General features: G+C 49.9%; 1 protein-coding gene and 1 long non-coding RNA gene across 3 annotated transcripts in view; one reads left to right on the forward strand and one right to left on the reverse strand.

Moving 5' to 3' along the window:
- The first annotated feature begins 849 nt into the window (after window positions 1–849).
- Window positions 850–25,731, forward strand: part of ELL (elongation factor for RNA polymerase II) — a 49,334-nt gene continuing 24,452 nt past the window's right edge. Inside the window, exons 1-2 of one of the 2 annotated variants that reach the window (XM_083421571.1) lie at window positions 850–1,179; window positions 24,480–24,527. In XM_083421571.1, the coding sequence (XP_083277697.1) occupies window positions 862–1,179; window positions 24,480–24,527 (366 nt within the window). In that variant the 5' untranslated portion in view covers window positions 850–861. The remainder of the gene's footprint in view (window positions 1,180–24,479; window positions 24,528–25,731) is intronic. The other variant, XM_083421572.1, reaches the window with a different exon arrangement.
- LOC310668698 lies at window positions 5,922–6,812 on the reverse strand. Its single transcript, XR_014506806.1, has 2 exons — window positions 6,547–6,812; window positions 5,922–6,163 (listed from the first exon to the last, which is right to left on the reverse strand). It is a non-coding gene; the product is annotated as an uncharacterized lncRNA (long non-coding RNA).

Consider the following 25,731-nt stretch of genomic DNA (forward strand, 5'->3'; position numbering starts at 1 on the left):
GCCAAATTAACTTGTTAATCAAATCTGATTTATTTATTATCTGCATCCAACGTTAGTCATAGAAAAAAAAGGCCCTTTGGAATGAATGGATTCGACTTCTTATTAATGTTTAGAAGAGTCAGACACGACTAAGCAACAACAACAAATATACCTTGTGTGTGTGTGTCTGTTTATCCTCCTTTATATATACATTGCATATTATTATGTATATGTTTTCCTTTATATATTATAAACATTACAGTATGTGTGTGCATGCACACACATATCTACTGTATGATATATGTATATCATAGCTGTCAAGCGTCCCTTATTTGGCGGGACAGTCCCTTATCCCAGCGCCATGTCCCGCTGCTGTCCCTTATTGATGATGTCCCTTAAATAAACTACTGAAGGTAATGGGGCCCTTTCTATGTCCACCTGTCCTTTGTCAACAACAAATTGTTGCTGTTTTGTGTTGAATATATGCTATATGGTAATTTATGGACCTAATAGGTATCTAAAACCATTCGCAAACAACAAAATACGTATTTTATCACAGTTGATCCCTTATTTTGGCTGCTGATCCCTTATTTTCGAGGCTGCCGGCCCCTTATTTTCAAATCTGTAAGTTGACAGCTATGATGTATATATTCATTACATATTGATTACAGTATTTGTTGACCCCTTTGAGGTCCTCAGAGAGCAAAAGGTGCGGTATAAATGCAGTTATTTATTATAATCATTATTGATTGATTATTATTATTTATCATGGTCGTTGTCGTTGTTGTAGAAGACAGCGTACCCTCCCCTCCCTTAGTTTAATCCAGTGTGGGATAGAGAGGGGGGAGAACTACGTTTCCCGGCGTGCTTCGCGACTGCGCGATGACGCCACGGGGGGCGGAGCGAGCGTCGGAGGTTCTCGGCGCGAGGGTCAGGCGGAGGGCGTGGAAGGCGTGGAACGCGGCGCCGCATAATCTAGGCATGAGGGGGCGTGGCCGGGCGCCTGTGCCTCCGCCGCTGCCGCCGCTGCCGCCTCCTCCTCCTCCTCCCTCGGCGGAGGTTCCCAAGATGGCGGCGCTGGCGGAGGGGGGCTACGCGCTGTCGTGCGGGCGGCTCGGCCGCGGCACCCGCGTCTCCGTCTTCCACGTCAAGCTCACCGACTCGGCCCTGCGCGCCTTCGAGGCCTACCAGGGGCGCAAGGTGGGTGGTCGCGGGGGGAGGGGGCGGGGCTTCTGTGGGGGGGGAGGGAGGGGAGGCACGACTCCCCCATATATATGCCTTGGAGGGGGACCCCCCCCCCACCACACAGTCTCCCCTCTCCTCGTGTCAATATAATGGACGGGGGAGGAAAAGGCCACCCCCCCTCATTAATATGGGGAGCACCCCCTTTTTAAAAAGAGGACCCCCCTTTTTAAATAGAGCCCCCCACCACCACACACTCTCCCTCACCTCGTGTCATTATAATGGGCGGGGGAGGAAAAGGCCACCCCCTCCTCATTAATATGGGGAGCACCCCCTTTTTAAAAAAAGAGGTGTTCGATAATATGGGGAGCACCCCCTTTTTTAAAAAGAGGTGTTCATTAATATGGGGAGCACCCCCTGTTTAAAAGAGAGGTGTTCATTAATATGGGGAGACCCCCTGTTTAAAAAAGAGGTGTTCATTAATATGGGGAGCACCCCCTTTCTCATCATAACCGGGGGAGAGGGAAGCGGGACCCGCCCTCCACAAACACACACACACCTCGTTACTAGGAGAGGAGGACTCCTACCTCGGGTGTTGTGGGGGACCCCCACTCCGTCACTAGAGAGGATCACCCCCTTTTTTTACAAAAAAGGATCCCCCTATTTAATAGACAGAGTCCCCTTTCTCATTATAATTTGGGGGAGGAGGAAGCGGGGACCCCCCCCCCTCCACACACACTCCTCATTAACAGGAGAGGAGGACCCCTACTTCATGTATAGTGGGGGACCCCTGTTAAGGTAGGGAAGGAAAGGGGGACCCCCCACTTTGTCACTAGAGAGGCGCATCTCCTTAAAAAAAAAACACTGGACCCCCCTTTTTAATAGAGTTCCCTTCCTCATCATAATTGGGGGAGAGGGAAGGGGGAACCCCACTTTGTCACTAGAGAGTAGCCTTCCCCCTCAATGAAAAGGGGACCCCCCCTGCACGCACACTCCTCATTAATAGGAAAGGACGACCCCCGCTTCATCTGTAGTGGGGAACCCCCATTAAGCTAGGGAGGAGTGTACCCCCTCAATTCATCACTCCTTGATGTAGGGGAGAGGACAGGAACACCCGCTTATCAGTAGAGTGGGGGGCGTTGTAATGGGGGGGAGGAGGGAAGGAGAACCCTCCCCTCATTAGAGAAGGGCCTGGGGACAGACACCCCTATATATTTACGGAGGGAGGACTGTCTCTTATCACCTATGCAGACCCCCCTCTTATAATGGAGGAAGGGGACAGCCCCCCCCTTATGAACAGGCAAGAGAGGACTCACACCCTTAATAGTATGGGGAAAGGGCGGAAGAGGGACCCCCCCCCAATCAATAAATGCTCCTTTTCTTGTAATAAGGGGGTGGAAAAGAGAAGTATAATAAGGAAAAGAAAGGGGGTCCCCCTCATTGTTTAGATAGGGAGGGGACAGTGAACCCCCCCTTTTTAAATGGGGTCGTCAGAGGTGGGAGCCCTCCATTATTTCATAAATATGGGGGGGAGGAAGATGAGAAGTGGATCCCCCCCAAACCATGTAGGCACAAGATCCCCTACACTGAATGAGATGGACCCCCCCTTCAAATATATTATGGGTTAGAGGGGGTGGCTACGGGGTTGGGGAGACCGATCCTTCCCCCCCCCAAAAAAAGGTGAGTCTGAGACGTGGATTTTGTCCCCCTCCCTCTGTCGGCTCTTCCAAAATTAGTCTGAATAAACGTGAAACACTCCCCCTTTCATAATTGCATTGGGGGGGTGTTGGATGAATTGGGGGGGTCCCTTTTTCTCCCCTTCCCCAACAGGGCATTTTGTAGTGTGATTTCTTCTTTTTCTCCCCCACCCACTCCGGAAAAAAGTAACCTGGAAAAGGAGGAAGTTGATGGAGGAGAGTTTGGGGAGGGGGGAGGAGGAGGTGTGTCCTTAGGGTGTGATGAAATGAGGAAAGACAGAACTCCCCCTCCTTAAAAAAAAAAAAAGGCTACTATTGTGAGAAGCGCCCCCCCCCCCAAAAAAAAACACAATGAAAGAGGCCTGGATACAAACAGATCCATGTTTTTATAATTATGAATGGAGGTGACTTGGTGTTTTTTTTTGGGGGGGGGAGAGATGTGACTGTTACAGGACTAAGGAAACAGAGACAGAACTGCCCCCCCCCCCACTAAGCACCTGTCTCTAAAGATTCCCCCCCCCCCAGTACCAAAATTGGGGACCTGGAAAAAGAAGGGAATCCCCTCCCCATTTTCATAGGGGAGCTGTGTAATGTCAGAGCATGGTGTGGAAAGGCAGATTTACAACATCCCCCCCCACACATGTCCCAGCGGAAAATTGGGAGGGTGAGCCCATAGACTGGGTATACCTCTCCCCCCCCCCCTTTAAATATACCAGTTTGGGTGGTGAGTTATGGGCCGGACTTTGCAATGTCTCAGGATAAAAAGGAGCTCTCTGTTCTCGCCCGAAAAAGACCAGTGAGCCTGTCCCAGACAGATATTGGGATGGGGGAAGATGGACAGGGCACCCCCCCCCCGGTTTATAGTACAATCCTAGGCCTGCCTACTCCAGAGTAACCCCCACAGAGTTCTATGGCTCTTCCTCCAGGAAAACAGGTCGTCTAGCATTGGCAAGTTTTGAGTGTCTATTTGTGCCTCCTCCTTCTTCCCGCCCCCCCCCCAAAAAAATCTGCCTTCTGAATGAGAGAAGCCCACTAGTAAGTATTGTACTGGAAAGACTTAAGGTGGAGGTTTTAAATCAATACCCCCCCAATAATAATAATAATAATAAGGCACAGCTGAGTGGGGTTCGGACTAAAGACAGGCCCCTCAAATTTATGGAGAATCCCTTATATGTGGGGAGGGGAGTTTAAAGGAGTTTTAATGCCCCCCCTCCCAAAAAAACCCAGTGCTCAAACCCCCGCCCCCCACCCCAGAATGCCATGTCAATCAAAGAGTGGGTCAATTTGGAAAGGAGAGAGTCTTTCGGAGGTGTTTTGTAACGACTGACCCCTCCAACAGCTTTTAAGAAATAAGTGCTTTTTCCCCAACCCCAGAGCTGTTTACTTTTAATCCATCGTTCGCCACCAATTGCGGCATCCATTTGAGTAACCCGCGCGAAGAGGCCCGTTTCTCGGTGGCAGGAAAATCGGGGTGCGTGCTCGCTGGACCCCTCAGTCTTCCTGCTAAGTGGGGGGGGGCGCTTTCTTTGACACGTGGGGCTAGGCTTGGGAAATGAGGGGCTTGGGGAATGGGCGGGTGCTCTGTGTGGGGTGCCCCATGCTTAGGGGGAAGCTTAGAGCTTTGTGTCGTTAGCTATGTTGTATTGCAGGCGTCTGTATCACACAAGACTCTTAGGCTGGATAGCGGAACACAGCCAGCAGGTTCTTGCCCCCTATTTCCCCTCTCCCCCCCCCACCCCCAAATTCTGGAGTTTTGGAGAGAGAGGAAGTTGATACTCGCCTCAGTTACAGAACCAGCTCACCGCCCACCTAATCTCTCCTTCCCACCTCCAGCCTGAGAGTCCTGTGTAGCCCAGAAGCTTGCATCCTGCCTTTTTGACCCCCAGCCCCTATCCCCAAGATGTGCGACAGGTTGAGGCCTGTTCGGGGCTTGCTTTCGAGGCTTTCTCAGGGTGGCGGGGGCAGCCACTCCCCTTCCCACCCCCCTGGCGAAAACCCTTGGCACCCAGCTGCTTGAGTCTGAATGTTTGTGCTCATTCTAGGGCGCCACCCCTGAATTGACTTCAAAGGCGCAGGAGGGAGGGCTTGTCTCTTGCTTGCGTCGTGGGGCGAAGGATGGGGCGAGTCTGGCTTGTTGGGCGACCTCCTGGTGACGGAGATCCCAAGCCTGGGTTTCCTGGAGGGTTGCCAAACAACCCTCCGGATGTGCTCTTGTGGCGGCTCGGCGACTGTGCAAATGTTTTGAAAGACTCCCTGGCCTCTTAAGGCGGACTCAAGTTTTTTCAGCGAGAAATAAAAAGTTTCCGCTCAGCAGGGACTCCTGAAAAATCTAATATTCTGGGGTTTTTTTTCCTTTTTAAGGGCACATTTCCCCCTGCCCTATCCGAGGCTGCCTGCCTTCCCTCCCTCCGAGACGGGCCGGGACCAGGAGAGGCAAACCTGTTTATCGTTGGCAACCTCAGCCTCCAGTGAGGGCAAATTGGGACTGCGTCCCGGACTCTATTTTTAACGTAGGGTGTTGGTTACACGGCAAGGGCCTCAGCCGAGGGCAGGAGGAGGGTTTGTGCTAATTACACACTGGATGGCATGGCTTCTTCTTCTTCTTCTTCGTTACAGCAATTGCTTGCTAATGAGTGTTTATCAGCTGCGAGAGGAGGCAGAGCGAGGTTGCAGAAGGCTGCTTTCCTCTGCAACCCCGGAACGTGACTTGCTTGCCCATGCGGTTTATTTTTCGGTGGGGTCGGTGGAACAAACAGGCCCGTTTTCGTAATGGGGACAAGTGTGGGATCCCACCCACTCCGGCACACAAGCCTTAAAATGAAATCGCAGGTGTGTATTGAACGAGTGGGTGCATAACCAAGGAAATGGGGTCGTTCTGCTGTTCTCAGCCTGTTTTGAGTCCCTCTGGGTGGCTGGGGGAGCCAGATTGTTGCTTGGGCATCAGCATTGTCCAGTGTTAGAAATTAGCTAGGAGCCAGGCGCGCTTTGCTACTGGCGAGGGTTCCGTTTGCGACCGCGTGGCGAGCACAGTTTAGAAACCTCTGCCTTAGTCCATAGTTTATGCCATTTCCACTGTGTGTGTTTCTCCTTCTTGCTAGCGAATTGTTTCAAAAGAGGGTTGCCGTACGTCCGAAATTCCCCGAACATACCCGAAATACTGCAGCCGGAAGTAGCGTCTGGGCGAAAATCGGCTAAAATAGCTCAAAAACGGCATTTATTATTTTATTCCAACCCCCTGGTAAACAGACGTTCTGTGGTAGCGACCGTAACCTAGATTTTTTCTGAGTTTCTAATCCTGGAAGGGACTTTAAAAAGGTAAAGGTACCCCTGCCCGTACGGGCCAGTCTTGACAGACTCTAGGGTTGTGCGCCCATCTCACTCAAAGAGGCCGGGGGCCAGCGCTGTCCGAAGACACTTCCGGGTCACGTGGCCAGCGTGACATCGCTGCTCTGGCGAGCCAGAGCCGCACGCGGAAACACCGTTTACCTTCCCGCTAGTAAGCGGTCCCTATTTATCTACTTGCACCCGGGAGTGCTTTCGAACTGCTAAGTTGGCAGGCGCTGGGACCGAACAGCGGGAGCGCACCCCGCCGCGGGGATTCGAACCGCCGACCTTTCGATCGGCAAGCCCTAGGCGCTGAGGCTTTAACCCACAGCGCCACCCGCGTCCCTGGAAGGGACTTTATAACCTCTCAAATCTCTGGCCCCACTGGCCCAGTATCACACAGATTTTGCAGGGTCTCGAATCCACACCCTTGCTCCTGCGGTTTGAGGAATCAGGCCCGTCCAGCCCAGCACCCTTTCTGTCTTCGCAGTGGCCCACTGCGATGCCCGCAATGGGAAGCCCACTGGCAGGATTCAAGAGCAGCCTTCTCCTGCTCTTGTTTGCCACCAAGGTAGAGTGGCTCTATCCATGGAGGCTTTGTTGGAAATCCATACTCCCACCGTGAAGCTCACTGGGTGGCCTTGGAGTCAGTCACAAGCTCTTGATCTGCCTCGCAGGGTCGTTGGAGGGATGAATGAGGAGGGGGCTGAACCACGGAGAAAATGGTGGGAGATCAGGGCAGCAAACAAGCTCTCCTGCTGACCTGCTTAAGAAAGCTGGAGGGGCCAGCTTGATGGAGATGTCAGCCGCCAGCCTTGGCACCCAGAGACCGGCGCCAGTTGCAAAACGCGCCTTGGCGCCCGGCTAATTTCTAACACCGGGAGAAAGCTACTGCTGTCACCTCCTACTTGAGGACAGGAGGCTGGGCTTAGATAGGCCTCCTTTGGGTCGGATCCAGCAGCTGAGCTCTTATATGAACATGTGGTCTCAATCGGACCTGTGCCCGTTGCAAAAGTGTGCCTGGTCCCTGGCTAACCACAAGCCTGCGAGGCAGGGCAGGCTGAGAGCAAGTGGCCAGAGAACTCCCGTGTCCGAGTGCGGGGACTCGAACCCTGGTCTCCCATTGGTCCCGAGCGCAGCACCCTCGCCAGTCGGCCACACTCTTTTTTTTTTTTAATGATATTTATTAAATGTTTAATGGTTACAAAAAGAAAAAGAAAAATAGTCACAAAATAGTTGCAAAAAGAAAAAGAAACAATGAAAGTTTAACAAACAATACATTGAAAATACAAAGAAAAAACAATAGCACAAAACAACAAGAAAAAAATTGAAACATTTAAAAACACATCCAATTTTCATTTCATTATCTTTCATATGCTTGTTTCCTCGACTTCCTCGCACCTCCCTTTTTTGTATTCTAGTTCAAATTAACTAGTTCAACAAATCCTTTTCCTCTTTCTCATTTTTTGTTCTATAATTTATCCTAACACAATTTAACTTTAAATTTTCCACTTTAGCACATTAACAATTAATATTCATATAATTCTTAATAACACTTTTGCTAAAACCATGTAACTTCATTCCAGTATTCTTCTAACATTCATTAATTTTGCAATATTTCTGTAAATATACTTTAATTTTTTTCCAGTCTTCTTCCATCGACTCTTCTCCCTGGTCTCGGATTCTGCCAGTCATTTCCGCCATTTCCATATAGTCTATCAACCAGTCGCGCCAAAAACCCTGTCGCAACCCAAGGCCCGCTGTCAATGCCATAGAATCTGGGTTGGTTGTGACACTCCAACGTGAGTTGGCCCACATACACCCAGCTGGGCCTCTTTTCCTGGGGACGGCCATCCCAGGATGACTAGCGGCTGGGCGGAGATGAGATCAGGTTAGGAAATCCCGGCACCTGATTTTGCTTTGTGAGAGGAGGGAGAAAGGTTGTTTTCTGCTGCTCCAGAGAAGCGGACACGGAGCAATGGATCCAAACTACAAGAAAGAAGATTCCACCTAAACATTAGGAAGAACTTCCTGACAGTAAGAGCTGTTCGACAGTGGAATTTGCTGCCAAGGAGTGTGGTGGAGTCTCCTTCTTTGGAGGTCTTTAAGCAGAGGCTTGACAACCAGATGTCAGGAGTGCTCTGATGGTGTTTCCTGCTTGGCAGGGGGTTGGACTCGATGGCCCTTGTGGTCTCTTCCAACTCTATGATTCTATGAGAGAGAGAGAGAAAGAAACAGCACAGCTCATAATAATAATAAAAATAAACTTTTATTTATACCCCTGCCCTTCCCGGTTCAAAAACCGGGCTCAGCGCGGCTAACAACGAATTTAAAACAATTATAAAAGCACTATAAAATACAATATAAAAACCTGAATAACAATAAAAATCAATTTGGGGAAATAAGCATTAGATGACCCCCAGGGCTAGCTGGCTGAATTGGTCCTACTTGGGCCAGCGAGGAGGCCGGGGGAGAATTAGCTGTGGGGTCTCAGAGCGGGTGATCTTCATAAAAGGGGAGGGGAAGGGAAATAAAATATCAGGCTGGATTCAAATTAAAGGCCAGGCGGAATAGCTCTGTCTTACAGGCCCGACGGAAGGAGGTTAAATCCTACAGGGCCCTGGTCTCATGGGACAGAGCATTCCACCAGGTCGGAGCCATCACTGAGTAGGCCCTGGCTCTGGCGGAGGATAGTCTGACTTCCTTAGGGCCCGGGCACTCTAAACTATGGTTATTCATGGACCTTAGGGTCCTCTGCGGGGCAGACCAGGAGAGGCGGTCTCGTAGATACGAGGGCCCTAAGCCACAGCTCAGCAGCCTTTCTGTGTGCAGAAGCTCCTGGCTCTGAGCTGGGTGACCCTGTGAATGTCCCTGAGACCTGCAGGTATAGGGCAGGATATAGATTCACTAAATAATAACAACTCACTAGGGGGATGGAGCAGACTTACAAGCTACAGCATTTGTGGGTTGTTGTTGTTGATGGGAGCATGTAAAATAAGGAACGGCATAAAGAAAATGAGTCGAGATTATTTCCCTCCCTCCGTCGTATCGCTAGAACTCGAGGACATCCCGTGAATTTCTCTGGAGCGTTTTCCTTGCCGGAGTCATGGAATTGTTGTGTTGGAATTGACCGCGAGGGTCATTTAGTTCTTCCAGTGCAGGAATATGAGGTCAGGCCCCTGTTGGCTCCTGTGACGGCTCTCTCAGGTGCAAATTGCCGTCTCGTATTTTTCCATGGGCATTGCCAGGATTGAACCAGGCGGTCGCTGCGTGCGAAACAGGTGGTCCGCCCTGTATTTTTTTAAAACAAACAAGCAAAAACACATATCTCTTGTCCTGCTTTGCAAATTTGCTCCTCTTAAGTTACTAGGTAAAGGTAAAGGGACCCCTGACCATTAGGTCCAGTTGCGGACGACTCTGGGGTTGCAGCGCTCATCTTGCTTTATTGGCCGAGGGAGCCGGCGTACAGCTTCCGGGTCATGTGGCCAGCAGGACTAAGCCGCTTCTGGCGAACCAGAGCAGCGCATGGAAATGCTGTTTACCTTCCCGCCAGAGTGGTACCTATTTATCTACTTACACTTTGACGGTGCAGAATTCAGCAGCCAGGTTGCTCACTGAAGCAAGACGGTTTGAGCACATTGCACCGACCCTGGGCTGCCGGTTCATTTCTGGGCCCGATTCAAAGTGCTGGTGTTGACCTATAAAATTAACCCGATATTTAACTGATAATCAGTCATGGTCAGTCTGTCATTTGAAAAAAAAAATGCTTTACAGCTGTCTTGCCCCAAAAACGATATTTTGCTTTGGCGACGGAAACCTGGCTCTCAGGAGCCATTGGGCGCCTAGCTTATATATCTTTGGGTATGTCTTTAAGTTAACATCTTACATTAAAAACCTGACAGTACCAAACTATCAAAGGCTTTTCACCAAAGCCAGACTAAACGTCTGTCCTTCTGCAGTGTTGGATGGCAGGTTGAGAGGAGTTCCCTACCAGGACAGACTTTGCTCGCGTTCTCAAGACATCGATTCCATAAAACATATTTTGTTGCACTGTGCAAAATATGAGCAAGCCAGGGCTGAACTGATACTACCCTTGCTGGTACCTTTCCCGGGAAAATCAGAGGCTCGCTATGTCAGGTGTCTATTGGAAGACCGGACAAACGCTAGAACATTAGCAGTGGCAAAGTTTTTATCGGTGGTTGCAAGAACCAATGATCCCTATATTCTGAACAAAATGCTTGTTTAACCTGGAGGTAGGCTGCATGAACTGTGTATTGCTTTGTAACGATTTGTTGGGTCTCTGGACCGGAATAAAGACTGATGATGATATATCTTGGAGTTTCAAACTCTGGCAGCAGTGCTTCAGAATACCAGTTGCCGGAAGCCGCGGGAGGGGAGACGGACCTTGCGTTCGAATCCTGCTCACGGGTTTCCCATTGGGAGATCTGGCTGGCCACTGTGAGACTAGGACAGGGGTCTGCAACCCGCGGCTCCGGAGCCGCATGTGGCTCTTTTCCACCTTTGCCGCGGCTCCGGGGCGGATACTAGCGAGGGGAGGAGGCGCATTGTGCGCCCCGGCACTCCCCACTGTGGCGGGCGCTGTACTGGCTGTGACGTCGCATGGGGACGGTGCGTGCGTTAGTCACGCACCGTCCCGACGTCACCTTCCCGCCCGCCTGCTACATTGTAAGGGGCATGTACGCTGGTCACTGTTTTGAAGGGGAGTGAAGAACACACACACACACAAAGGTAACTTGTTAATTTAATGTTTATTTCTATGAGGAGGAGTAATTCTGAGGGGTCAAACAAAGAAATAATAAAAAGGTGACCAAAAAGTCGTGGGTGGCGCTGTGGGTTAAAGCCTCAGCGCCTAGGGCTTGCCGATCGAAAGGTCGGCGGTTTGAATCCCCACGGCGGGGTGCGCTCCCGCTGTTCGGTCCCAGTGCCTGCCAACCTAGCAGTTCGAAAGCACTCTCAGGTGCAAGTAGATAAATAGGGACCGCTTACTAGCGGGAAGGTAAACGGCGTTTCCGTGTGCTGCGCTGGCTCGCCAGAGCAGCGATGTCACGCTGGACCACATGACCCGGAAGTGTCTTCAGACAGCGCTCGCCCTTGGCCTCTTTGAGTGAGATGGGCGCACAACCCTAGAGTCTGTCAAGACTGGCCCGTACGGGCAGGGGTACCTTTACCTTTATTACTAGAAGGGAAGGTTGAATCCAGCGTTCCAGGAACGCTGAGCCTCCCTCCCTAGCCGCAAAAGAGCCCCTCCAATCCAGTCGGAACCTGAGCATTTCTCCCCGAAGCTCTTTGGAATTATTGCTTGTGAAATTTACCTCTGAAATGAATACAGTTGCTATGGGATTCAGTAGCAAATCAGAAGGCTGTTGTGTTATCTCTCCCTTCCTCTCCCCGAGCACACATTGCAGGTGGCGGTTGGAAGAGAGGTAAGTGAAAGATGCAGATCTTTTGGGTAGGTCGGGTTGTAAGCTACTTAAATTTTATTTTGGGGAGCAGTGAGAAGGCTTGACTGGTAAGGGTCTCCTGGAAAGTGGTTCTGTCAGCTACGTTTGTCCCGCCGCTTGTGTCTTGCAGCCCTGTAGCAAAACCCTTGAAGGGAAGCGGGTGGCGCTGTGGGTTAAACCACAGAGCCTAGGACTTGCCCATCAGAAGGTCGGCGGTTCGAATCCCCGCAATGACGGGGTGAGCTCCCGTTGCTCGGTCCCTGCTCCTGCCAACCTAGCAGTTCGAAAGCACACCAGTCCAAGTAGATAAATAGGTACCGCTCCGGCAGGAAGGTAAACGGCGTTTCTGTGCGCTGCTCTGGTTCGCCAGAAGCGGCTCAGTCCTGCTGGCCACATGACCCGGAAGCTGTACGCCGGCTCCCTCGGCTAGTAAAGCGAGATGAGCGCCGCAACCCCAGAGTCGGCCACGACTGGACCTAACCGTCAGGGGTCCCTTTACCTTTTAGCAAAAGTCTTAATCCACTTCTGACGCCCTGTTGCACTAGGGGAGTTGATGTTGCGGCGATGGCCCCTGACATGGGTGACTTTGCCCGTGTTTGAAATTAGCTAGGCGCACTTTGTGTACTGTGTGCATGCAGTCAGGGGCCGAATCCCCACTTAGGTCACACCCTGACCTCTCCTGGAGTCCAGCACTCTAACCATTGCCCCTCACTGCCTTGCCTGCATGCAGCACACCTCAGCAGGACCAATGGAGCGGCTTAAAATGCCCAGGTAAAGTTTCAGCCTGTCCTGGGAAGCATCTCTCGGGAACCTTTTATTGTTGGACTAGGCACCTGCCTCATGTTGTTGTTGTTGTTTAGTCGTTCAGTCGTGTCCGCCTCTTCATGACCCCCTGGACCAGAGCACGCCAGGCCCTCCTGTCTTCCACTGCCTCCCGCAGTTTGGTCAGACTCATGTTCGTAGCTTCGAGAACACTGTCCCACCATCTCGTCCTCTGTCGTCCCCTTCTCCTTGTGCCCTCCATCTTTCCCAACATCAGGGTCTTTTCCAGGGAGTCTTCTCTTCTCAGGAGGTGGCCAAAGTACTGGAGCCTCAGCTTCATGATCTGTCCTTCCAGTGAGCACTCAGGGCTGATTTCCTTCCGAATGGAGAGGTTTGATCTTCTTGCAGTCCATGGGACTCTCAAGAGTCTCCTCCAGCACCATAATTCAAAAGCATCCAATTCTTCGGCGATCAACCTGCCTCATAGGAAAACCAAAAAAGCTCGCTGCTATGGAATCGCATGCAACACAAAAAAAATATGTTGCTTGGTCATACAGGTGAAACTCGAAAAATTAGAATATCGTGGAAAAGTTCATTGATTTCAGGAATTCAACTTGAATGGTGAAACTAATATTTGAGATCGACTTGTGACATGCAAAGTGAGATGTGCTTCTACTTCTCAGAGGTCCAATTTTGCTCGCTTTGCAATCCTTGTTTTGCTGATTTCCTTGAATATTCTAATTTTCTGAGATGGTTAATTTGGGGTTTTCACCAGCTGTACGCCATGATTATCACAATTATCACAAATCAAGGCTTGACATATCTCGCTTTGCATGTCACGAGTCGATCTCATATATTAGTTTCACCTTTTAAGTTGAATTACTGAAATCAAGGAACTTTCTCACGATACTCTAATTTTTCGAGTTTCACCTGTAATTAAGCCCTCCATGCTTTTTATAAGGGATATATATAGCCTGTCCAGATCTCCCTCCTTTTTCCTTCCCTTTCTGTTTTTTTGCATTGGTCACAGGGTGGATTTGATTTAAATAAAATTGATTTAAATCACTACTCAGTAAGACTCGATTTAAATCTCTTTTTTTTCCAAGAAAGACTTATTCTTGCTGGTATAATCTTAATATTTACAACCAGATGGAGGTTTCATTTTCGGAATAGCAAATTTCCAGAGCATTTTTTTACAGTTATATCAACAATTACTGATTTGTTTATACCCTTAGAAATACATAGACAGAAAATTACGAAATTATTGTGAGGTTTAACAAGTCAACTGTTTATATTTGGACAACTTTTCTGCTGTGCTTTATTGGCAGGAGAAAAATAACCATTACCTTAGTAACAATTTGAGCAACTAAAACGGTAACATTATAGCATATATGTATACCATGTTTGCTAACTGATGTGGTTAAACGATTAAAAAAAAACACCAAACTTAGACTGAGTTTTAGCACACATGAAAAACTTAAAACAAATCCTTATTTCCTGATGATAGCCTTTGGATGAGGGGTCAGCAAACTTTTTCAGCAGGGGGCCAGTCCACTGTCCCTTAGACCTTGGGGGGGGGGCCGGACTATTTTTTTTGGGGGGGGGTGAACAAATTCCTATGCTCCACAAATAACCCAGAGATGCATTTTAAATAAAAGGACACATTCTACTCATGTAAAAACACACTGATTCCCGGACCGCCTGCGGGCTGGATTTAGAAGGCGATTGGGCCGGATCCGGCCCCTGGGCCTTAGTTTTCCTACCCATGCTTTGGGCTATAAGAGGCTTCCTCAACCTCGGCCCTCCAGATGTTTTTGGCCTACAACTCCCACAATCCCTAGCTAGCAGGACCAGCAGTCAGGCATGCTGGGAATTGTAGTCTCAAAACATCTGGAGGGCCGAGGTTAAGGAAGCCTGGACTATAATGTAACTTAAATAGAAAACTATCTTTAGAAAGATTTCCCCTCCAAAAGCATTTTACAGTGGTACCTCGGGTTAAGTACTTAATTCGTTCCAGAGGTCTGTACTTAACCTGAAACTGTTCTGAACCAGAAGCGCCACTTTAGCTAATGGGGCCTCCTGCTGCTGCCGTGCCACCAGAGCACAATTTCTGTTCTTATCCCGAAGCAAAGTTCTTAACCTGAAGCACTATTTCTGGGTTAGCGGAGCCTGTAACCTGAAGCGTATGTAACCCGAGGTACCACTGTATTTTAAAAATCCGATTAAAATAAAATAAAAAATCCTATTAAAATTTTTAAAAATCTTGATTTTTATTTTTTTAATCATTTATTTATATCCACCCTGACTAGGCAGTTGTTGAGTTTGGGGGCTCTTGCCGTGTGTAGGTTTGTGTCTTGTGTATGCATGCTTGTGTGTGTGTGCGTCCCCCGCTTCCGTTCTTTCGCAGTCTCTTTCTCGGAATTAGCCTCAAGCGCTGGGCTGCAACTCTGTCTGTGCAAATCCTGCAATAACAACCTGGCTTTCACAGCTGAGCCTTGTAATAACAAACAGGGAGAGGTGGGGGGGGGGTGGAGAAAGTTGAGCAAGGAAGTGGGTTTCTGGTTTCCAAGCCTTCCCGGAGACTTTTCTAAGCGGGGAAGCCGGCAGTGCGTATTGCAGGCCCGTCGCGTTATTGCCGGTGCGGGGGGGGGGGGGGCTTCCTGCATTGGCGTATCACGAACCCAGCGCCATTATGGGATGTGCCCCGGGGCAAAGGAACAGAACCCAAGAGCGGGAGTTGGATGGGATCCAGCTGTTCTCATATTTTGCTCAGGACATCATGTGACGCAGTGGTTTAGAGTCTCGGACTGGGACCTGGGTTCGAATTGCCACTCGCTGGCCGTGAAGCTCACCAGGTGAACTTGGGACACTTGCAAAACGCTCGGCCTAGTCTCCCTCGCAGGGTTGTTGCGAGGATAAAATGGGCAAGGCGGGAACTTTGTACGTCCCCTTGAGCTGCCCATGGCCAGGGAAGGTGGCAAATAAACGCAGTAAACGACAAGACTATAAATGCCGTAAACGGGCAAACTTCCTTGGGTACAGTGTTAGAAACTCAGGTATATAAGGTAAAGGGACCCCTGACCATTAGGTCCAGTCGTGGCCGACTCTGGGGTTGCGGCGCTCATCTCGCTTTATTGGCCGAGGGAGCCGGCGTACAGCTTCCGGGTCATGTGGCCAGCAGGACTAAGCCGCTTCTGGCGAACCAGAGCAGCGCATGGAAACGCCGTTTACCTTCCTGCCGGAGAGGTACCTATTTATCTACTTGCACTTTGACGTGCTTTCGAACTGCTAGGTTGGCAGGAGCAGGGACTGAGCAACGGGAGCTCACCCTGTCATCGCGGGGATTCGAACCGCCGACCTTCTGATCTGTTTCCATTTCCACTGTGTGTTTTTCCCTTCTTGCATACCCGGAAGAGTGAATTGCTGCAAGAGCGAGCTGCAGTCAAGCGATGAGATCGCAGGATCGTAGCGTTTTAAAGGGACCCCAGGGGTCATCTATTCCAACCCCCTGGCAAACAGACATTCCATTGTGGTGACCGCAGCCTAGGTTTAAGGTGCCATGCAGAGAGAGTCAGTATAAAACCCTCTCCGCGGCCCAGTCCTGTAGCCGGACAGCATGCGTTCTGTATTCAGACGCACGGTTTACTCTGTACGTATGCCCGTATTTTATGAAAATGTATGCACCACTTGGTTGTAAAGGGAGAACGGGGGAAGAAAATCTCAGGGCAGTTCACAGAGAGAACGAAACAATGAAGTGATCGGCAGAAACAACTCTTTAAAGACTCTCGAAAGATAAAATAAGCCATAAGCGTAAAAGCAGATTAAACCCAACACCTGAATTCTGCATGTCCGGGCAGGCTTGCTTAAACAGAAATGCTTTTTGGCAGGTTGAAAAGAGCTAAAATGCACACTGTATTTATTACCATTGTAGAGTGAACATTATGTGGAACCTCAGAGCAGTTGAGAGGGTGTTTATGGTAAGGCGATATTTGCAAGCGAACTGATCCCAAGCTGTTAAGGCCTTTATATACTAATAATGTTTAACCTTTCTTTTGCCATGGGTGGCCAACTTTGTTTTCTATACCATAGAGTAGTGGTTCTCAACCTTGGGTCCCCAGATGTTTTTGGCCTACAACTCCCATGATCCCTAGCTCACAGGACCAGTGGTCAGGGAAGATGGGAGTTGTAGGCCAACAAAATCTCGAATAGAGTATTCGCTTTCGCCCAGTGTTGGAAACTCAGGTATAAAAGCTAGGTGCCAAATGGCTTCTTAAACCAGGGTTAAAAAGGTAAAGGGACCCCTGACCATTAGGTCCAGTCGTGGCCGACTCAGGGGTTGCAGCACTCATCTCGCTTTATTGGCTGAGGGAGCCGGCGTACAGCTTCCAGATCATGTGGCCAGCATGACTAAGCCGCTTCTGGCGAACCAGAGCAGTGCACGGAAACGCCGTTTATCTTCCCGCCGGAGTGGTACCTATTTATCTACTTGCACTTTGACGTGCTTTTGAACTACTAGGTGGGCAGGAGCAGGGACCGAGCAACGGGAGCTCACCCCGTCATTGCGGGGATTTGAACCGCTGACCTGATCGGCAAGTTCTAGGCTCTGTGGTTTAACCCACAGCACCACCCATGTCTCACCAGGGTTAAGAGTCGCCAAAACAGAATGGCTTAGTTGCCATTCTTGGGCCAGATTGCTTGAAAGGCGTATTTTCCAGTACGACTTTTTGGTTCCTGAAATTCTTTCTGATGCTGCTGAGAAAATAGAACGGGTGGAATTCTTACAGGATGGGGTTTCAGAATGTGAAAGCAGATCCAAAGATCTCCAGGCATGCACCTCCAGATTTCAGAGACACTGGGTGCAAAAAGCGCCTGTTGAGTTTTGAATTCTGCTTTCACTCTTGCTTCTAAGAACCAGCTGTCTAAAAAGCTTTTGTTCGGGCAGGGCTGTTCCTTGTTTAAACTGTCTCTGGCAACCGGGCGGGTGCCAGGGTGGTTTCAAGAATTGCCATCTTTTGCACGCAGAGCCTTGGGTGGTTTGGTATCAACTCGGATACGGGAAAATATATTTAAGTTACTACGCTATGGCATTTGACACCATTACGGTGTAGCTGTGTTGATAAAACTATCCCACCATTGTTCTGCAGAGGCTGCAATAGTTATAGGTACAACATTTCACATGTGGTGGAACTGCCCTGAAACCTTGTGGGTATAGGGTGGTATATAAATTTAATCAATCAATCAATCAATAAAACGTGAACATATAAAGCCCTTCTGGCAGAGGGTGCTCACCGGAATAACCTTTATTACGGGTCAACATGTGCAACGTTCCAAAGTTTGGGATTGTTAACTATTTTTTAAGAAGAGCAATCTGACTTTAGTTATAAAAAACTAATTAATTTTATTTTAGTAGCAGCTCCGAATCGGAAAGGGACCTCTGTGTATCTCTCGCTGGAAACAGAATGTACGGTCTCCCGCTGTTATCAGAAAAATTATCAAAGAGATCATATCCATTGCATAATACGAACAATGCGTAGACTGTTTTGTTGAAATGGGCTATCCTTTTGTGAAAATACTTTCCTGCTAACTTTACTGGCAAGCTGCCAAAATTGTCACTTTTGCAAACATCCAGTTTTCAAAAAACGCAAAAAGCGCCTTTGACTTCCCTCCCCCTTTTCTGTGCTTCCTTGCGTTCCAATTTTCACGCTACATCTCCTTTCTAATTCCAGTTATGAATAAATCTCTTAATTTCGCTTGACGTAAATTTTGGCTGCGAGTTCCAAATCAGTCCTGCTGCTAATGAATTTAGTCGTTTGCAGGGCTTTATCGAATACGTAGTATACTTCCCCTTTTCTTTATTAAAAGTTGATATTTCCTGGTTTCTAGTTCTTCCTGCAAGTTTCGGACATTTCGGCATAGTCCATTTGGCAAACTTAACTGGATTGATCCGCCGGGGTGTGTTGGGGGTTTTGCTTTTGTATTTTTCTCTCTGTTGCAATTGCTAGGTATTGGAAATTAATATAACTATATACCGTATTTTTTGCTCTATAAGACTCACTTTTTCCATCCTAAAAAGTAAGGGGAAATCTGTGTGCGTCTTATGGAGCGAATGCAGGCTGCGCAGCTATCCCAGAAGCCAGAACAGCAAGAGGGGTCGCTGCTTTCACTGCGCAGTGATCCCTCTTGTTGTTCTGGCTTCTGAGATTCAGAATTTTTTTTTTCTTGTTTTCCTCCTCCAAAAACTAGGTGCATCTTATGGTCTGGTGCGTCTTATAGAGCGAAAAATACGGTATATAATTCTGGCAGGATCTTCAGGTTGGGCGTGGGCAAAGGGATCTCAGAGCAGTTTCCATGGGTCTTATTTTTCCAGCAGTGTCTGCATGGAGAGGTACCACCCCCCCCAGCTAATTACCGCCCCGGCGCCTATTAGCTGTGAGCTCTGGGCTTGCCATCTGACCTCAGCCAAGCTTGCCTTCCTTTGGGTTCTTCCTTTGGCACACCCCGCAAAGCCGCTTGGAGTTTTCGAATCTCTCTTTCTCTCATTAGAGCTGGCGGGAGGCGGGGAGAGACCTGCGCCTTGTCCCAGCTTCGTAAGGACTCGTTTTTTCCTTCCTGATACTGTCTCTTTTCCTTCCTTCCTTCCTTCCTTCCTTCCTTCCTTCCTTCCTTCCTTCTCCGCCTTGTGGCATCAGCAGCACCTCAGAAGCACACAGGGAGGGGGAAGAGGGCCTGTTGTGCCTTGCAACCCTAGCACGCAAGTTACTAGTCCACAAGGAAAACCAGACTGTCACTCTCAAAGCTCTTGACCTAGCTCAAGGTTGTCCCCTGAACTGTTTGTCGTTTAGTCGTGTCCGCCTCTTCGTGACCCCCTGGACCAGAGCATGCCAGGCACTCCTGTCTTCCACTGCCTCCCGCAGTTTGGTCAAACTCATGCTGGTCGCTTCGAGAACGCTGTCCCACCATCTCGTCCTCTGTCGTCCCCTTCTCCTTGCGCCCCCCACCTTCCCCAACATCAGGGTCTTTTCCAGGGAGTCTTCTCTTCTCCTGAGGTGGCCAAAGTCTTGGAGCCTCAGCTTCAGGATCTGTCCTTCCAGTGAGCACTCAGGGCTGATTTCCTTCAGAATGGAGAGGTTTGATCTTCTCGCAGTCCATGGGACTCTCAAGAGTCTCCTCCAGCACCAGAATTCAAAAGCACCCATTCTTCGGCCATCAGCCTTCTTTATGGTCCAGCTCTCACTTCCATTCTCTGAACTAGCCAGACGTTTAACTGAGAATCAACCACAGCCAGTCCATCATTTGGAAAACGAGACGTGCCCCAAAATGGCAGCTGGGCATTCTGTTTGGCGCCTGTAACCCTGATCCAATGGGCCATTTGGCGCCAAGTTTATATATCTGAGTTTCTAACACTGGCCAGGTCCTGTAAGGGTGGGGCGGTGGGGTCTGTTTCCACGTTCTTAAGATCCCGGGCCCAGTGCATAGGATGCTGCCCGTATCCTAACATATACAGTGGTACCCCGCAAGACGAATGCCTCGGAAGACGAAAAACTCGCTAGACGAAAGGGTTTTTCGTTTTCTGAGGTGCTTCACAAGACGGATTTTTCTAAGGGCTTGCTTCGCTAGACGAAACGGCCCTGCCTCTCGTGTCATGGCGACGGTCACTGCACGCACGCACGCTCGCTTCCCCGCTCCTCCGGCTCCCTCCCACCTTCCGGCTGACGGTTAGTGCCTGGCCCCGCTGCCCACCCCCCTCGCGCGCTCCCCTCAGAGAGCCGTTGCCGCCAGCGCCTCTCCCTGGAGTCGCGCTCCTGAGCCCCGCCGCCCTCCAGCAGCCGCGTCGCACGGTGGCCACAACGCGCGGGTGAGTCCGAGGTACCGGCTGCGGCAGCTGTCCTGCTTCTCCCCGCCCCTCCCCGCCGTTGTCAGTGTTTCAATGCAGTGGTGCTTCGCAAGACGAAAAAACTCGCATAACGAAAAAACTCGCGGAACGAATTAATTTCGTCTTGCGAGGCACCACTGTAGCCGTTTCTGGCAACCTGACGCCCTACATAAGTTTTGTACTACAACTCCCAACCTGGCGCTGAGATGCCGGAGCTCATCAGCTGGTTTTGCTGTGGCGGGGGCAGGGGGAGGCACAGAAAGAGGTTCTTTCTGCAGGCTCCTTAGCTTTTGAAGAAGCCGCTAGGTCCTCATGGGTGCAAATTCGGCGCAGGGGCGTAGAACCTCTGGGGAGCGAGCAATCGTTTTGCAAGGAGGGGCAGAAAAGGGTGCCTTGCTTCTCGCCCCACCCCCCCCGCTCGCCTCTCCAGCTTTTCTGCGTCTGCCGCAGTGCATCTCTCCTGGGGGAGCAGGTGAGCGTTGTGGAAACCATAGGAAACCGACCTCCCTGCAGGGACACCCTTTTAAAAGTTCCGCCTTAGGCGGAGAGATAAAACCGTACGCTGATGTCATGGGGGAACAGGCTCCAGTCTGTTCCCAGGTTTGCCAGAGTGTCTCATGTGGCGGGGGGGGGGGGATCCAAGCAGAGAGAACCCCCCCAAGTCCCTTTAGAGCTGGCAGAGCCGTCGGGACATTGGATGGGGCTGCAGCAGTCGGGTGCCCCAGCCGGCATGGTGTCCTGCAGACCTGGCAATCGGAAATAAGTGGCTAGTCCACAAGACAAAACGGTTTATGAGCCTGCCTTGGGTGGGTATGTGGTAGAGCAGCTGTTTTGCATGCAAAAGGTCCCAGATTCAGTCTGCAGGGGCGTTCTTCAGGTATGGCAGAGACAGAGAGAGACAGCCTATCGGTTCATCTACCTCGCAAGGTCATTGTAGGGATGGCCTCCATTGTTTTGACCGGACACTGAGGTCCAGCGCCGAGGGCCTTCTGGCGGTTCCCTCCTTGCGGGAAGCCAAGTTACAGGGAACCAGGTAAACAAGAACTACACTGGCTCCCAGTACGCTCCCGTTCCTCAGTCCCTGCTCCTGCCCACCTAGCAGTTCGAAAGCACACCAGTGCAAGTAGATAAATAGGTACGGCTCCAACGGGAAGGTAAACAGTGTTTCTGTGCACTGCTCTGGTTCGCCAGAAGCGGGCTTAGCTTGCCTACCCCTGGGTCTGTCTCTGTAAAAGGCAGCTTTCTGTGTTCTTATGCGTGCCCCTTATTTATGTGTCTGTTTGCGTATCTGTAAGTTGCACTCTCATAAAAAATATATCAAGGATTTAAAAAGAAGAAGTCAGCAGTTATTGGTTCAGAAGAGAAAATCGCTTCATTTGCGGGAATGGGTTCTGTGTGGGATGTTTCAGAGGGAGAAACCAAACTTCGTTATCTACAAAAACTGTCCTGCCCGAATGCCTGGAGGCATCATGTCTCCACTTGCCACAACCAACCCTGTCATAAGGAAAGTTCCCAATCTGTGTTTCAGATCCCCCATAGCTTAGCTTCTCGCTTCTCATCTGCCTTCCTCCTTCCTGCCAACTTTCTGTTTCGAAACCTTTGCTGAAAAAAGGCGTCTTTTTTAAAAAAAAGAATAAGTCTGAATACAGGGACCCCGGAAGCTTCTGCTTGTTGGAAACCAAAAGTCAGACTAAGAATATAATGGGGGGATTTTTTTTTTAATTTTAAAAAATCTCTCCTGGTTGGAAGCCAGGGACTTTTTTCCTTTGCAAAAGGGGAAGTTGGCAAAGAGAGAGATACTAGATAAGCAAGAGAACCTTCCTTGTTCAGACCAGGAGGCTGGCGACGCAAGACATACCGTATTTTTCGCCCTATAGGACGCACTTTTCCCCCTCCAAAAATGAAGGGAAAATGTATGTGCGTCCTATGGGGCGAATGCAAGCTTTCGCTGGAGCCTGGAAAGCGAGAGGGGTCGGTGCGCACTGACCCCTCTCGCCAGTGGCGTAGCGTGGGGGGTGCAGGGGGGCCGGCCGCACCGGGCACAACATCTGGGGGGGCGCGCGCTCGCACTCGCAGCTCTCTGCCCCTACCTGGCTCACTCACTCTCTCTCACTGCAGTGCTGTCTGTGCGAATCCGATCCGAGCCGCCGGGTTGTCGCCCACTGTGGAGGGGAGGGTGCCCGGCGTGCAGTGCGGATAGAGAGAGAGGGACTATCTGGGGGTCTCCCACGGCTTGCGGAGAGTTGCCTGCATGCCGAAGCCTGGGCACCCTGAGCTCAGCGCGCCCAGGCTTCAAACTTCGTGCAGCTCTCCACAAGCGGTGGGAGCCCGGCGCTGGGCTCCCACGGCTTGCGGAGAGCTGTCTGTTCTGGGGGCTGGGGAAACTCGGGCTTCCCCCGCCCCAGCCCTGTGCCTGGGGGGGAAATAATCCCCCCCCTTTATTTCCCCCCCAAAAAACTAGGTGCGCTTTATGGGCCGGTGCATCCTATGGGGCGAAAAATACGGTAGCTCTCAAAGTGTCTGCTTTTTATTACAGTGGTGCCTCGCAAGACGAAAAGAATCCGTTCCGTGAGTCTCTTCGTCTAGCGGTTTTTTCGTCTTTCGAAGCAAGCCCATTAGCGGATTAGCGCTATTAGCGGTTTAGCGGCTATTAAAGGCTTAAGGGATTAGCAGATTAGCTGCTAAAAGGCTATTAGCAGCTTAGTGCCTTAGAAAAAGGGGGTGGGGATCGGAAAAAAACACCCAAGGAATCGCAAGACATTTTCGTCTTACGAAGCAAGCCCATAGGAAATTTGTGCTGCGAAGCACCTCCAAAACGGAAAACCCTTTCGTCTAGCGGGTTTTCCGTCTTGCGAGGCATTCGTCTTGCAGGGCACCACTGTATTTTTTAAATGAACTTCATCCACTTCTGCTCATCGCGGGATGAGTTCACGGAGGCCACAGCGGACCCCCCACCCACGGAGGGAGTCTTATCTCCAAATGCCAGCTGCTTGGCAAGGGCTGGACTTCCTCTCTTGCCATCGCTTCTGCATCTGGCTGGTTGGGACGTTGGACAGGGTGGGAAACTGGCCTGGGCCGGCCAGGAGCCGCACACTGATTCTGAGGTTTCACAGGCGCCGCTATTCTTAAGTGAAACTAGAAACGGCGACGCTATTCTTAAGTGAAAACAAGAGATTCAGATGAACTCTCGGTACTGAACAAGACTGCCCACTTCCTGCGCCCGCGCACCTGCACAGCACCCTGGCAGGATGGCAATCTTCTGCACCGGCAGGGCAGATATAGGGCAAAATAACCCTGGTGGAGTACAGGGTCAGATTTAAGGTGCTGCTTTTGACCTTTAAAGCCCTTCACGGCCTAGGACCCTCGTACCTACGGGACCGCCTCTCCCGGTATGCCCCTCGGAGGACCTTAACGTCCATAAATAGCAACACCCTAGTGGTCCCGGGCCCTAAGGAAGTTAGATTGGCTTCAACCAGAGCCAGGACCTTTTCAACACTGGCTCCCGCCAGTGGTACCTCAGGTTAAGTACTTAATTTGTTCCAGATGTCCGTTCTTAACCTGAAATTGTTCTTAACCTGAAGCCCCACTTTAGCTAATGGGGCCTGCCGCTGCGCCGCCAGAGCCCGATTTCTGTTCTCATCCTGAAGAAAAGTTCTTAACCCAAGGTACTATTTCTGGGTTAACGGAGTCTGTAAGCTGAAGTGTATGTAACCTGAAGCATACGTAACCCGAGGTACCACCGTAATAAATTTTATTTATACCCTGCCCTCCCCAGCTCAGGGCGGCTAACACCCGATATAAAAACAAATTGATTGAAATACAACTTAAAAACAAGATTAAAATACAACATTAAAATATTAAAATACAGCCTCTTTTCAATAGAATCTCAAATCAAAAGCTTTTTGGGGGGTGAAAACGTCAAGGCTAACTTTCCAGAGTTAGCAGGCAACTCCTGAAGCTAGCCAGAGCCAACTGGCTCTGGGCTGCTGAGACTGCCACAGTTCCCGGGGACATTAGATGAAATCCGGGGATGGAATTTGTCCGGGGACAAATCTGCAAATCCGGGGACTGTCCCCGAGAAATGGGGATGTCTGGTAACCCTATCCAGTGGGGCATCTAGCTGCCCTTCGGATCTGTTGCAAGAGTCTCCGTAATGTCCCCACATTAATTTCTCTCCTCTCTCTGCCTCTCTCTTTCCAGGACTCGGTGGCGCTGAAGCCGTCGATTCAGTTCGAAGGAAGCCAAGGGGTAAGTCGAAGGCCTGTGACTGAATGTAAAAAAAATCTGCTTTGTGCTCTCTCTTTCTTTAAAAATAATCATAATGGGCCCTTTCTATGTCCAGCTGTCCTTTGTCAGCAACAAATTGTCGCTGTTTTTTGTGTTGAATATATGCTATACTGTAATTTATGGACCTAATAGGTACCTAAAGCCATTTGCACATGTTGCCATGCAATCAGTACATGCAGAATGTAGGCACCCTATATATAGAAAGGAGCAAACCAGTGATATTTTGGGGAGCAGGCGGGGCCCATGACTTACATCACAGGAGCCTACACAACACAAAACACTGTTGCCATGTGTAGGTTTTATCTTGGTAGTGGCTCCCTCCCTGTGGAACGCCCTCCCACCAGATGTCAAAGAGAACAACAACTACCAGACTTTTAGAAGACATCTGAAAGCAGCCCTGTTTAGGGAAGCTTTTAATGTTTGATGCATTACTGTATTTTAATATTTTGTTTGGAGCCGCCCAGAGTGGCTTGGGAAGCCCAGCCAGATGGGCGGGGGTATAAATAAATAAATAAATAAATATCCTGTGGGAGTGAGTTCCACAGGTTAACTCTCAAAAAAAATATATAATAATCATAATGGCCTCTCCAGCGCTGAGACGGGACAATGGGATTTCGGTTAGGAGGTTCAGAAACTGGGCCAAATCTCGTAGGAGCCCCCTTAAAAAAAAAAAAGGTAGTTCAGATATGAGTTTTCAGTAAGAAACTGGAAACGGCCGTTATTCTATTCTTGGGGCTGGTTTGTTGGAAACTGAGCCTTTTCTCTTTCCCTGTTTCGCTTTGTGAGAGCTGCTGGTGGCAGCTGACATCTCCCTGTCACGCAGAACGGTTCCTTAGCCCCCTCTGCAAGGTCCGCTTCTGCCCTTAGGCTGGGAACTGGGGCAGAGGATTGAAAAGGGCCCCTCTCTCCTCCCTCATGCAATGGCTTCGCTGGCTTCCTCCCCCGGGGCTTCGGCGTGGCTCTCAAAAAGAAATTCTGCAACGGATATTTTTTAATAATAATAATTTATTATTTATGCCCGGCCCATGTGGCTGAGTTTCCCCAGCCACTCTGGGCGGCTTCCAATCAAGTGTTAAAAACAATACAGCGTTAAATATTAAAAACTTCCCTAAACAGGGCTGCCTTCAGATGTCTTTTAAAGAGAAGATAGCTTCTTATTTCCTTC

Source organism: Podarcis tiliguerta, assembly GCF_965153285.1.
Source record: "Podarcis tiliguerta genome assembly, chromosome: 18".
Classification (NCBI taxonomy): Eukaryota; Metazoa; Chordata; class Lepidosauria; order Squamata; family Lacertidae; genus Podarcis; species Podarcis tiliguerta.